Source organism: Piliocolobus tephrosceles, chromosome 12 (genome assembly GCF_002776525.5).
Source record: "Piliocolobus tephrosceles isolate RC106 chromosome 12, ASM277652v3, whole genome shotgun sequence".
Lineage (NCBI taxonomy): Eukaryota > Metazoa > Chordata > Mammalia > Primates > Cercopithecidae > Piliocolobus > Piliocolobus tephrosceles.
In genome coordinates this window covers 18537916-18551377 of record NC_045445.1, presented here as the reverse complement: position 1 = coordinate 18551377, position 13462 = coordinate 18537916, and the positions used below count along the sequence as shown (strand labels likewise).

Below are 13462 nucleotides of genomic sequence, written 5' to 3'. Positions count from 1 at the left end.
TCACCTGAGGTCAGGAGTTCGAGACCAGCCTGGCCAACATGGCAAAACCCTGTCTCTACTAAAAGTACAAAAATTAGTCGGGCATGGTGGCACATGCCTATAATCCCAGCTACCTGGGAGGCTGAGGCAGGAGAATTTCTTGAACCCAGGAGACGGAGGTTGCAGTGAGCTGAAATCGCGGCACTGCCCTCCAGCCTGAGCAACGGAGCAAAAAAAAAAAAAAAAGAGAGAGAGAGAGAGAGCCCTTTCCATAGCATTTCTCACAAAGGGCCGTACTTCTCCTTCTTTTGCAGCCTTTCATAAACAGGGTTTTCTGTGAGAGAATGAAGCCTTACGGGAAACGATTTGAGTGAGTCTTTTCTCATTTCACCTAAGGATGATAGTGAGCTAGTGCCATTTTAGATTTGTAAGAGATAATACGTTAACTCATTACAACCTCAGTGGGACTCTGGTGGAGAAAGACTGTATCTAGAGAGGAGCATAACAGATAAATTGTTAGCTCTGTCTTAATAGAGTTGAAAAAATGAGTTACTGCCCAAAAGCTGAAGGGAAAGCAGTTATGTGCTTGCTGTGGTAGTTTACTAGCTGGAATGATCAGTGGTATGATGCTCATCATTCTTCATTTACCTTTTATGTGTTTTGAAGTGGGTTAGATGCAGATAATCTACTTTGTGTTGAATTTTCTTAGTTTGAGGATTGTCTGTATTCTGTGTAAGCAGCTTTGCATCAAGGGGAGGGAACCCAAAAGGAGTTCTGTTTGGCAGTTAACAGGTTAAGGCAACTCATCTTGACATTTATGTTGGAGGTTGTTTTTGTTTCTGTCTGATTTTTTTTTCCAACTTTTAAGTTCAAGGGTACATGTGCAGGATGTGCAGGTTTGTTACATAGGTAAATATGTGCCGTGGTGGTTTACTGCACAGGTCAACCCATCACCGAGGTATTAAGCACAGCATCCATTAGCTATTCTTCCTGAAGCACTGTTTTTTGTTTTGTTTTTAACCTATTGGAGTAGCAGTTCTTTTATTTTTATTTTTATTTTTTTTAGTAATACTTTTAATCCGGTGAGGGTGAAGTGAAATTGACTCCTTCATACATGGCTGCATGAGGTAGATCTATATGTATATTGTTATATTATGTAAATAAAGTATATGTAGTTAGAGATAAATTATAAGTTGCATAGTATTCCACTGAATAGATAACTGTGATTAGCCTGGAGACCTAAATTCACATTAGTTTAAAATATGTTGTTTACAGTCATTTATGTTTTAATAAAAGAGGATGTACAGAGAGATAACAAATGTGATAAACTGTTTAACTTCACTAATTATCAAAGATACATGCTAGGATCAGTAGCTATTTCTACCTATTCAATTAACAGGACATAACTTTTTTTTTTTTTTTTTGAGACAGAGTTTTGCTCTTGTCACCCAGGCTGGAGTAAAATGGCATGGTCTTGGCTCACTGCTACCTCCGCCTCCCAGGTTCAAGCGATTCTCCTGCCTTAGCCTCCCAAGTAGCTGGGATTACAGGTGCACACCACCATGCCTGGCTAATTTTTGTATTTTTAGTAGAGATGGGGTTTCACCGTGTTGGCCAGGATGGTCTTGAACTCCTGACCTCAGGTGATCCACCCGCCTCGGCCTCCCAAAGTGCTGGGATGACAGGCAGGAGCCACTGTGCTCGGCCAGAATTGTTAATGGTAATAGTTACTACTGGTAATGACATAGTACAGTCATTCTTAACCAGGGGTAATTTGCCACCCCCCACCCCACCACCATACACACACACGGGATATTTGACAGTGTCTGGGGGCATTCTGGCTGTCATCAATGGGAGGGGGTTCCAATTGACATGGCCTAGTGGGTGGAAGCTTTCAATGCACAGGACAGCATTCCCCTCACCCCACCTCCATCACAGCCAGCAAATAAATATCTGGCCACAAATATCAATAATGCTGTGGTTGAGAAACCCTGGTGTAGTAAAACTAGACCACTCATATGTTGTTGTTAGTATTGAAATTGGTATTACCTTTTATCACTATTTGTGATAATGTTAAAATATATTTGTGGCGAAAATTCAAAGCGTTTGACTCAGAAAGCAGAAAATTCCTGAAATTTCAGCTCAGAAATAACCACTATTAGGATTTTAATCCAGACGTTTTCCATTAAGATAGTAATATGCATATAAATGTGTTAATAATTTTTATAAACAGAAAAAGGCATAGTAGTATATATACTTTTCTGTAACTAGCTTTTTTACTTGGATATTATACTATATTAATACCTCTATTATCACATTGGATGGATGCATTACAAATTTACCTCTCCAATCCCCTACTGATTGATTCATATTTAGTGTTTTCTAATATTGTATTATTATGACTAGCATGGCAGTGAGCATATTTATGTGTAAATCTTTGTGAATCCCTGTGAATATTTCTGTAGGGAATTTTTTAGGAGTAGAATTGCTAGGTCAATGGGTATGATCGTTTAAAAAATTGGGAGATATTATCGTATTTCCCTCCCAAAATGTATTGATCTTTTGGAAGGCAGTGGAGCAACATGTAAAATGAGCCATAGGTATGGTAATAGTCTATTCTTAGAAATATAGTGCAAGGAATAGTCTAAAATATGTAAAAAGCAAGAAGATGTTCTTTCAGTTATTTATAGTAGCAAAAATAGTAGAAGCAACTTTTAAATGTCTAACAATGAGGAAATGGTTGAATAAATTGTACTATATCCATTTGGACCATTGTGAAGTCTTAACTGTAGTTATAAAGACTATGAACTTGTTTTTTTTTTTTTGAGATGGAATTTTGTTCTTACTGCCCAGGCTGGAGTGCAGTGGCGTGATCTCAGCTCACTGCAACCTCCACCTCCTGGGTTCAAGCGATTCTCCTGCCTTAGCCTCCCAAGTAGCTGGGATTACAGGCATGCACCACCACGCCCGGCTAATTTTGTATTTTTATTTTTAGTAGAGACGGGGTTTCTCCCTGTTGGTCAGGCTGGTCTTGAACCCCCACCTCGGGTGATCTGCCCACCTTGGCCTCCCAAAGTGCTGAGATTACAGGCATGAGCCACTGTGTCCGGCCAAGACTATGAATGTTTTTATGTCATTGTCAGTTAAAAAAGCAGAATTCAAAATCACACATTCACTGTGATTACAGCTAAATAAGAATTAGCATGCATGTAACACAAAGAGGGGAAAGGAATACAGAAGGAAAATAAAATCGATCTATCAGGGTAGTGGAATGATGGGAAGATTTTTCCACCTCAACTGTACATTATATTACTTTCAGGATTTTAAAAAAACTATTCATAAAAAATGTTACTGCCTCAAGATAAAATATCAATTGATATGGAAAAGATGAATTAAAATTTCAATCCAGAGGCCAGTGTCTGCCTAAGAAAGAACAAGCCTGTCATCTGCTCTCAGCCCATCATGTTTCCCATGTGCTCTTACACATTTTAATGATTAAAGAATGAAAGAATGATTCGCGTGAATCTTGAATTTACATAAACGAATCCAGGGAAAGCAACCTCAGGAGGCGTGGCATAGATACTTTGTTCCAGACAGCATTTTGAAAAATACCACCAAAGGAAAAGAAGGTTGTATAGCAATTTTTTTCTTTTCTCCAGCTAGCTACAGTATTTTCATGTTATAATGGAATCAGGTCTTGTTCATGGTAGTAGGACCCTTTATATGTAGGTAAGGTAGCATGATGTTAAAGGCCATTTCATATTTATCAAAATGATATCAAATCTTTTCCAAAATGATGTGGTTACTTTGCACATTTAAACGTAAATGTTTAACATTTTCAATTTAGAGTGAGTCTCAGAAATTTCTGGATCCCATGATCAGAAATTATTAGTGCTATATTTCAGTAAAATAAGTACAAATTAGGAGATTTTAGTTTGATCTTAGATTTTTTTTTTAACCTGGGAGATATGAAAATAACTTGTACATGGTATAGCAGACACATTTTTCAGCCTTGAATCAGAAAAAAAACATTGCAGCAACCACAGGGAGAATTCATTATATTTTTAGGAATGTGTTTTTCCTTCTTTTCTTTGACGTGATTTGTATGATGTTGTTGAGTCTGGACTTTTTATAATGCTGGTCTCAATTAACTGAGATGAGAACTGATTTAGTAACGGTAAGCACCGTTGCCAGAGACCTGCTGGCAACAGCAATTTTCTCAGGCATTTCTATTTCCTGGGGTGGTAACTGTTATAAAAGAAGCTTTTTCAGACCAGGTTTGGACTGTGAGTTCAAGATGGAGAGCATCTCCTATAATTGCCTGTCTTGGCCTGGTATAGAGTGACTTTCTTTCAGAAGCTTGAGGTGGAAGATCCAGCTGGTTATGCTGAAAGTACTGTTGAGTGGATTCTAATTCCTTGGGAGGTCTTTCGAGTGCTTTTTCCTATAATAGTCCATTTCAGTGAATGAATAGATATTAGGCATTTGGCCCATTCTGGTATTCTGAAAGTTGGAAGGGTCTGTCAGTTACCTTTTTTTCTCATAGGAAAAACAAAATGTGACTGGGTTCAGTATTGAATAATGTTCTTTATGTTCTTATGCCTCTACTGGAAACAAGTGGGATTTTTCATTAGTTTGTTCACATTAGTATGTTAAGGCTTTTGGACACTCAGTACTAGTAATTCTGAAACAGAATCACAAAAGAATAATACTGCACAGTATCTTGGGGAAGGGGGAAAAAGCTTGGTGCAATTTTCATATAGAGGATTTTACAATGTCCTACCCTCCTGAAATTAACATTTAAGGAAAAGCCAAGTTTTCTTGCTAGCCAGAGACATTGCAGGATTTTTGGGTAATTTTGTCCTTATTTTGGCAATTCTAATCAAAACATTTTTTTTTTCTTCTCCCTCTAATTTCATCTTTCAAGCTCTATACTACATAATGTTTTTTTTTTTTTTTTTTTTTTTTAAGTAAAAGTTGCTTCCAGAAGTAAAAGCAGTCTCTCTTCTGTAGCTCAATCGTGGCATACCAGCCAGCTGGAGACAACAGTCACACCTTTGATGTCACAGCGATGTTCAAGTCTATTGGGATCTTCCTTGGAATCTTCAGTGGATCTTTTGCGATGGGTGCTGCTACTGGAGTGGTGACAGCTTTAATATCCTTTTGTTATATTTATCTTTTCTTGTTAACATAATGCAGTAGTTGAATGCTGTATTCCATTGTTTTTCTTAGTTCTATGATTAGAACTGTGTTAGAATTATTAATCTTATAACTAAGTACTTGGTTTGAAAACATTAACCAACAGTCTTTGCCAATAAATAAATAAATAAATAAAAGAACTGTGTTGTTCTGCGTAGGGTTTGGTGCCCTAAAACTTTCACTGCAAGCGTATAATTAGAGATGGTATCTCTTTGAGGGTGAATTTTATAGTTGTAGATTAAATAACTATAAAGGTAGACATATTCCAAAGAGCCTCTGGGTGTTCTGTGTTGCTGGTCAGCCTGGCAGTCTTTTGCTCTTTTTTAATAGGACAAATAGGAAATGTACAACGGCGATGCCAAATGAACAAAATATGGTTCCCTGGTTAGGATATGTAAGAGTTCATCTCAGTTCTCCCGATTTTAACCTTTGTGCTCTAGAGCCGTGGACGGGCAGCTCAAAGGACCTGAGTTGTAGTCCTGGTACTACCACTAGTCAAGTTATTCCTGTGTTCGTGCAAAGGCCATTTTATCCTGGACTTCACCACCATGCAATACATCCATGTCATAAAACTGCACTTGTGCATCCTGAATCTATAAAAACAAATTTTATTTTTATTTATTTATTTATTTTTTTGAGACAGAGTCTTGCTCTTCCCCCCAGGCTGGAGTGCAATGGCACGATCTCAGCTCACTGCAACCTCCACCTCCCAGGTTCAAGCAGTTCCCCCGCCCACCTCAGCCTCCCAAGTAGCTGGGATTACAGGTGTGCAACACCACACCCAGCAAGTTTTTTTGTATTTTTAGTGGAGGTGGGGTTTCACCATGTTGGCCAGGCTGGTCTCAAATTCCTGACGTCAGGTGATCCACCCACCTCGGCCTCCTAAAGTGCTGGGGTTACAGTCATGAGCCACCGTGCCTGGCCTAAAAACATGTTTTAAACTCCCAACCCAAAACAAAAAGCCAGAAGGCATGTCTTGATCACCAGCTACATGTGCTGTGCTCTGTGAATCAAAGCTAAAGAAGACAACATGACCCCTGCCTCCCTGTTGCTTTCAGTATAGTGGCAGACACAAACATGCTAGAAGCTTTGATACTTCACCTCTTTGGATCTCAGTGTAGGAAAGTGGAGGGTGGGGATACTTCACCTCTTTGGATCTCAGTGTAGGAAAGTGGAGGGTAGGAAAGAGGAGTGGGACTAGATGATGTCTAAAGAGTTTCCAGCTGTAGACCGAGCACCGTGGCTCACGCCTGTAATCCCAGCACTTTGGGAGGCCAAGGCAGGCGGATCACAAGGTCAGGAGATCGAGACCATCCTGGCTAACACGGTGAAACCCTGTCTCTACTAAAAATACAAAAAATTAGCTGGGCGTGGTGGTGGGCACCTGTAGTCCCAGCTACTTGGGAGGCTGAGGCGGGAGAATGGCGTGAATCCAGGAGGTGGAGCTTGCAGCGTGCTGAGACCGTGCCACTGCACCCCAGCCTGGGCAATAGTGTGAGACTCCGAATCAAAAAAAAAAAAAAAAAAAAAGAGTTTCCAGCTCTAAAACTTCTATGATACCCGTATAACACAGATATCTTATTCTTTGTCAAGGACCTCTTAGTTGGTATACTTCAGCCTTGTGCTGGAAGAGGCTTCTTTTATGGCTTTTTATAGATGAACTGAGGCATAAAGCAGCAGTAAAAAGTGTTCTGAAGGTGATGCCAAGACAGGTGGTATCTCTTTCCCATTACAAGTTCCTTGAGGGGAGAGAATATATCTTGTTAATCATTTTGTTGTAGTGCCTAGTTGTAGAAATGACTCTAGATTCTAGCCTGAGATTGGTTGTAACTTGGCACAGGCCCTTCCACCGTCAGCTAACAAATAGTTGTTCAACTAGTATAAGGGAGTGATGTGCCTCAATTTCTTCATCATGGAATGAATGCTTTATATCACAGAGGTGGTAGAGGATCAAATTAGTGCAAACTCTCTTGGAAATTATGTATTTTTATAAATGTAAATTGCTATAATTATGGAGGCTGTCTAGCTTTAGGTCTCAGATTAATAGAGGTGGCATGTTATGGATCTGATCTGTTATTCCCATCTCTGTCTATCATTTACTGCATGGTTTCTGGCAAGGTATGTGATACCCGTGAAACAATTGGAGTGGCTAAGCCGTAAGGCTTCCTCACTGAGGGGAAGGCAGCTGACTCCTCAGTGAGATGCTCATTTAAAAAGTTTCCCCACTCTGTTGGTACCTCTTATTCTGGGATTTTTGTGTTAGAGAAGCTAGAGAACCTTCTTTCATGATTGCCTTGCTTAAACTGTCATTTTTTCTAGTCACACTTTTATGTTACAAGATCTCATTACCAGCCTTAACAGTCTTACGTGACAAAGTTCACCAAATTACGGGAGTTCCAGTTGTTGGAGACAGGCCTGTTCTTCTTGATGTCCTGGAGTACCTTCCTCTTGGCTGAAGCATGGGGCTTCACAGGTAGGTGACTTGCTCCCTTTGATTGTCAACCCTTAAAAGGGGTGACTTTGCCAGTCAATTTTGCTGCAAGTGGATCAGCTCCATTAGTATTTGAACATACTTATTGTGGTTGGGATTTAGGTTGTCGCTTTAGAACATCAAAAAAATTTTCAGTGGAAGTGGTTCCTCTTAACAAAGTAAGTCACAAATGAGAATTTCCAGACAAAGCCTATAATCTACTGTGAAAAAAGAATCTCAGTATAAAAGGTGGGAATCATCCTTTTATGTGAACTTGAAATTTGTTGTCTTTATAGGTGTGGTTGCAGTATTGTTTTGTGGCATCACACAAGCACATTATACATATAATAATTTGTCCACGGAGTCTCAGCATAGAACTAAACAGGTAAGAGGAACTTTATAGTTTGTGAATAGACTTTTCCTTCTTTCAGCAAAACAGAAGTCTTTTTTACTAAAAAAAAAAAAAAAAAAAAGAAGTCTTTGATCTGTTCAAGATGATATCTACTCATTTCAGCTCCTCTTTCTTTGACTCTAACAGTAGGTGGGATTGGCATACTGAAGAGTGACAGCGTTTAGAGTGGAAATAGATCAGCAGAATAGCCAGAGACTATTATTATCGTGGCTTCAATAACCAGTGAAGTAGCTTCCCTTTCTCTCAGTGTTTTCCCAATTTAATGGCTTTATAGGGGAATGTTTTGGAAGCTCACTCTGGTTTTACTCGAACTACTGTTGTGTGACGTAGACAAGATTAACTTCTGATCTGACCAGACCTACTAAGAGATGACGTAAAGAAGATTAACTTCTGATCTTACTAGACCTTCTAAGAGATGACATAGATAAGATTAACTTCTGATCTGATTAGCCCTACTAAAAGAAGATCAACTTCCTTCAGTCTTTGCTCAGGTGCTGCAAAGCTACTATGTTTCCAGGAATGTCGGGACTAGTCAGTGGTCTGGTTTTATTTGGTACTGAATGATCAGTTGTGCAGAGTATCTGAAGGGAATTATAAAGGAGAGAGAATAGAATTTTCTAGTCTTAGGAGGTATAGAGGACAAATACATGAACAAAATGTAACATCTGGAATAGGAACAGGTACATACTTGACTATGGCTGTAGTGAGAAACAGGTTTAAATTTTGCCAAATGACAAGAAGGTTATGGGATTCGCCTGAAAAGGAGTGGTGCTAAAAGCAGGAGCAACAGTATTTCTTCTTCCTGCTGGAGCCACAAATCAAGTTTATGACCTATGCTTTTCCCCAGCTCCTCAAAAGAGATTAGGCTTTTTTCCCCCAAGCATATACATTAGGGCTACAAATCTTTTTTACAAATTAATTCAGTGCAATAAGTAAAGAGAAGAAAATCAGCTGGCGGGGGGCAGGGTGGGAGGGGAGTCAGCATTTTTCCAGGTCGTGGGTGGGGAATAAAAAACAAGAACAGGCCGGGCGCTGTGGCTCACACCTGTAATCCCAACATTTTGGGAGGCTGAAGCGGGCGGATCACCCGAGGTCAGGAGTTTGAGACCAGCCTGGCCAACACGGTGAAACCCTGTCTCTACTAAAAATACAAAAGTTAGCTGGATGTAATAGCATGCGCCTATATTCCCAGCTACTCAGGAGGCTGAGGCAGGAGAATCGCTTGAACCCGGGAGGCAGAGGTTGCAGTGAGCTGAGATTGCGCCACTGCACTCCAGCCTGGATGACAGAGCAAGACTCCGTCTCAATAACAAACAAACAAAAAACAACAACAGTAAACAGGAACAGAGTAAGAGCTTCCGATGTTGTTGGTGATATGAAGCTTATGTACATTTAAAAAATATGAGGAATAGGAATCCTAGATTATGTACTTCAGATTATATGTCATAGAAGACATCAGAGAAGTAGGGGAAGTGGTTTGGTTTGAGGCTTGAGGATCTGGAAAGCTATCCTAGAAGAAACAGTACCCTTAGAAGGATGGGGAAGATTTAGGAAGGCCTAGGGGAGGCAGTACAGATAAAGGCAGTAAAGTGTAGAGCAGAGGGTGGTGGACTCCAGCCCTTAGGCCACATCCGGCCCTTGCCAGTCAGTGAGCTAAGAATGTTTTTCTTTCCATCCATTTTTAATTGGTTGGCAAAAGATCAAAAGAAGAATATGTTGTGACCCGTGACAGTTATATGAAATTCACATTTCCGTGTCCACCAATAAGATTTTCTTGGCACACAGCCACACCCATTTTTTAAAATATGTAGTCTATGGCTACTTTTGTGCTCCACTGGCAGAGTGAAGTTGTGACAGAGACCTGTTGGCCTGCAAATCCTCTCATGTTTACTCTCTGGCCATTCATGGGCAAGTTTGCCGATCCTTGTGTTGCAAAGTAAAGCCGGGACTCTGGAGTCTCTGTATTGTTTTAAATCCTGGTTCTACCACTTGCTGGCTGTGTGACCAGGAGCAAGTTCCATAACTTCTCTGTGCTTCAGTTTTGCCATCTTTGAAAATGGAGATAATAATAATACCTACCTCACTGAGTTTTTGCGGGATTAAAACAAGATAATGCATATGAAGTCCTTAGTATGGTGTCGGACACACAGTAAAAACTGAAAAAGGTGTAGCTGTTATCATTAAGTATAAATAAGTAGTAATAATAGCATATTAAATAATTTAAAGAAAATTAAATATACGTTTACTTATTCTAATTTTTATTCTCATTTTTGGGTAATAAGGCAACCCTAGTTTAAAGAGATTAACTAACTTGCCCAAAGCCACACAGCCAGTAAAGGGGAAGACAGGGCTAAACCCTAGGCATTTCGATTCCTAAGCCCATGTTCTTAACCACTATTCTGTTATGTATCAGAGGGCTCATAGTAACAAGCCATTGTAGGTAACACTGGTGGCCAGAGGGACACCAGATTATGAAGGGCCTTAACTTCATTCAGCAAGTATCATATACCCTTGCCAAGGCTATGATGTGAATGGGATGGGGCGGGTGGGCAGCAGGGTTTAGTTCTCCCCACAGATAGTTCTGCTATCCTACACATCGATCTCTTCCACAGTTTGGAAGCCCTATCTGTAGGATGCTTACTCCCTACACAAGGGTAAGACCCACGCAAAAAGTGAAGTCACAGGGCAAGCCGGGAATACGAGAGTTCTCACAAAGCACTCTATGCCAGGATCAAAAAGTTGAAAAGAATCTTATAGCTTGCAAGAGGAAAGTATCTTGAAACTATCAGTTTTAGAGATTCATTGGTTTGGGGGAGCTGGAGGATGAGGGATGGTTAGAGGTCCTTTTTCATCATTATGGGTAGGAAGTGATGAAAGTTTGACTAGGGCAGTAGCAGGAACACAACGAACATTCAAAAAAAAACTGACAGAGTTTGGAGGAGGAGGAGAGGAATAATTGGAGATGGGGCTTTGGAGAAGGAAAGCTGATTGGGGAAATGAAGGGGGAACGTTTCTGGCTTTTTCTGCAGTACTAGAAATGTCATCTCCACATTTACTCCCTTCTGAACCACATATTTTGTGTGTATGCATGAACTTTATCTATTTGAGTGTCTGTTTTATTATCTTAGTAATACTCATGCTTTCAAATTATGTAACTTAATTTGTTTACTGGACTAATCTTTTACAATTTCGTTTCAGTTGTTTGAGCTTCTCAATTTCTTGGCAGAGAATTTCATCTTCTCCTACATGGGACTGACACTGTTCACCTTCCAGAACCATGTCTTTAACCCAACATTTGTAGTAGGAGCATTTGTATCCTTTATTATGTGTTTTATTATGAAAACTATTTTTAATTGAGATTTTCATGTGGGTTTTGAGTATGTGGTTCATAAGAATACATTTAAATATATAGAGTTTTCCTCTGAGTAAAACAAGGATTCCAGTTCTTTTTTCTAGTGTATTTATTTTATTATATTCTATTTCAATTTGTGGTTATTGCACAAATAATGTTGACAGATTAAAATGACAGATAAGTGTCCCACTGTTCTGCCAACCCCAAAAGATAAGTGTTTTCCATTTATTACTACAGGGAAGAAGAGGTTGGATACTGGGGAGCAGTTAGCAGTCTATGCCACAGGGCAGAAGGTGAAAGATAAGGAAACGTTGAATGAGGCCACTTTCTTTCTCTTTCTCTCCCTCCTTAATCCCTTTCTCTTCCTCTTTCTATCGCATATATACAAAGTCTTAAAAAAAAACCCAGCCTGGGCAATGTAGCAAGACCCCATCTTTACAAACAAAATTTTAAAAACTAGCCAGGTATGGTGGTGCATGCCTGTAGTCCCAGCTACTTGGGAGGGTGAGGTAGAAGGATCCCTTGAGCCCAGGCTGGGTGACAAAGGGAGACCCTATCTCAAAAAAAAAAAAAAAAAGAAAAAAATTGGAAGGAAGAAACTGAGTATATGAAAGAGAGGAGGCAATAGTGAAAGCCTCTTGAGAAGGCAGGAATGAAATCCAAAGCATGTAGAGAGAAATTTTGCTTTCACTAGGAGGAGAGTACCATGACTACAGGCGAGGATAGGGTATGTAGAAATGAAGGCATATTTGTAAGATGGAGCTCCTCTCTGATGGCTTCTATGTTTATCTGTTAAGTAGGAGGTGAGATCATCTGCTGAGAGTAAGATGCGGAGTTGTCTATTGTGTAACAAATTACCTTAAATTTAGCAGCTTACAACAACAGACAGTTATTATCTCACACAGTTTCTGAGGGTCGGGAATCCTGGAGCAGCTCACCTGAGTGGTTCTGGCTCCAGGATCTCTCAAGAGGTTGCAGTTGTGCTCTTGGCTGGGACTGCACCTTCTCAAGACTTGACTAGGGCCAGGGAATCCACTGCAAGCTCACTCAACTCACATCACTGACAGCAAGAGGCTTCCATTCTTCTCCACGTGGATATCTCCATAGGGCAGCTTACACCATGGCTTCTTCCCCCAAACTGAGTGAGCTGAGAGAGCCCTAAAATGAAAGCTGAAATGCCTTTTGTAACCTAATCTTTGAAGAGACATACCAGCATCACTTCCATAATATTCTATTGGTTATACAGACCAACCTGGTACAGTGTGGGTGGGGACTACGCAAGGGTGTGAATACTAAGAGGCAGGGATGGTTAGGGACTATCTTGGAGGATGGCTTACACAGATCATAGGGATTTTGAGGAAGGTGGAGGTTTGTGAAATAGTTGTAGAGAGTGGAAGCATAAGTTAACCAAAGAAACTCAACAGGACTGCTAAAAAGTAGTAGGGATCCATTGTGTTTGAGGAATAGGAATTAGCAGTAGAACCAGTCTTCCCCGTTGAATGACTTTGTCCAACAGTACTTACTGTAAGCATGGAGTAAAGAGATAGTTGGCTCCTTCCAGGTTTGGAGTTTTTTCAAGTGGGTGCAAGGAAAACAGAAGGACAAGAGATCATAGTGTTATCACGTGACTGATGCAATCTAAACACTTCATTTAATGTTTAACATTAAAAGGTGTTATTAACATGATGGTAAGAAGGGAAGTGAGGAAAGAAGACATTGTTTCAGGAAAGAATATAGGGATCTTTGGACTGAAGGTCCCAGTGCTATGGAGGAATGATCAGAGTGGGATAGTTGAACACAAAATATGGAAGGAGCAATTGTGGTCAGTGGGAATGTTTGAATAAGGAATTTTTAAAAGAAATATTTTAAAACCTCACCTCAGAATGAAGATTCTGCCAAAGAGATTAGCAGAAGGTTTTTTTTTTTTTTTAATTAAAACTCTAGATAGGATCTCTGTTAGAAAGTGAAGTATTACTGAAATACCATTCTGCAGAGCCTTAGTCTGCGAATGAACTTTAGGCAAAAAAGATAAAGTACTGTTAATAGGAGA

General features: G+C 39.9%; 1 protein-coding gene across 5 annotated transcripts in view; it reads left to right on the top strand.

Moving 5' to 3' along the window:
* SLC9A6 (solute carrier family 9 member A6) overlaps nucleotides 1-13462 on the top strand; it is a 63306-nt gene that overhangs the window by 19610 nt on the left and 30234 nt on the right. For all 5 annotated transcript variants that reach the window (XM_023198832.2, XM_023198831.1, XM_023198835.2 and 2 more), the window contains 4 exons: nucleotides 4993-5134; nucleotides 7546-7651; nucleotides 7945-8033; nucleotides 11259-11372. In XM_023198832.2, coding sequence (XP_023054600.1) covers nucleotides 4993-5134; nucleotides 7546-7651; nucleotides 7945-8033; nucleotides 11259-11372 — 451 coding nt within the window. The remainder of the gene's footprint in view (nucleotides 1-4992; nucleotides 5135-7545; nucleotides 7652-7944; nucleotides 8034-11258; nucleotides 11373-13462) is intronic.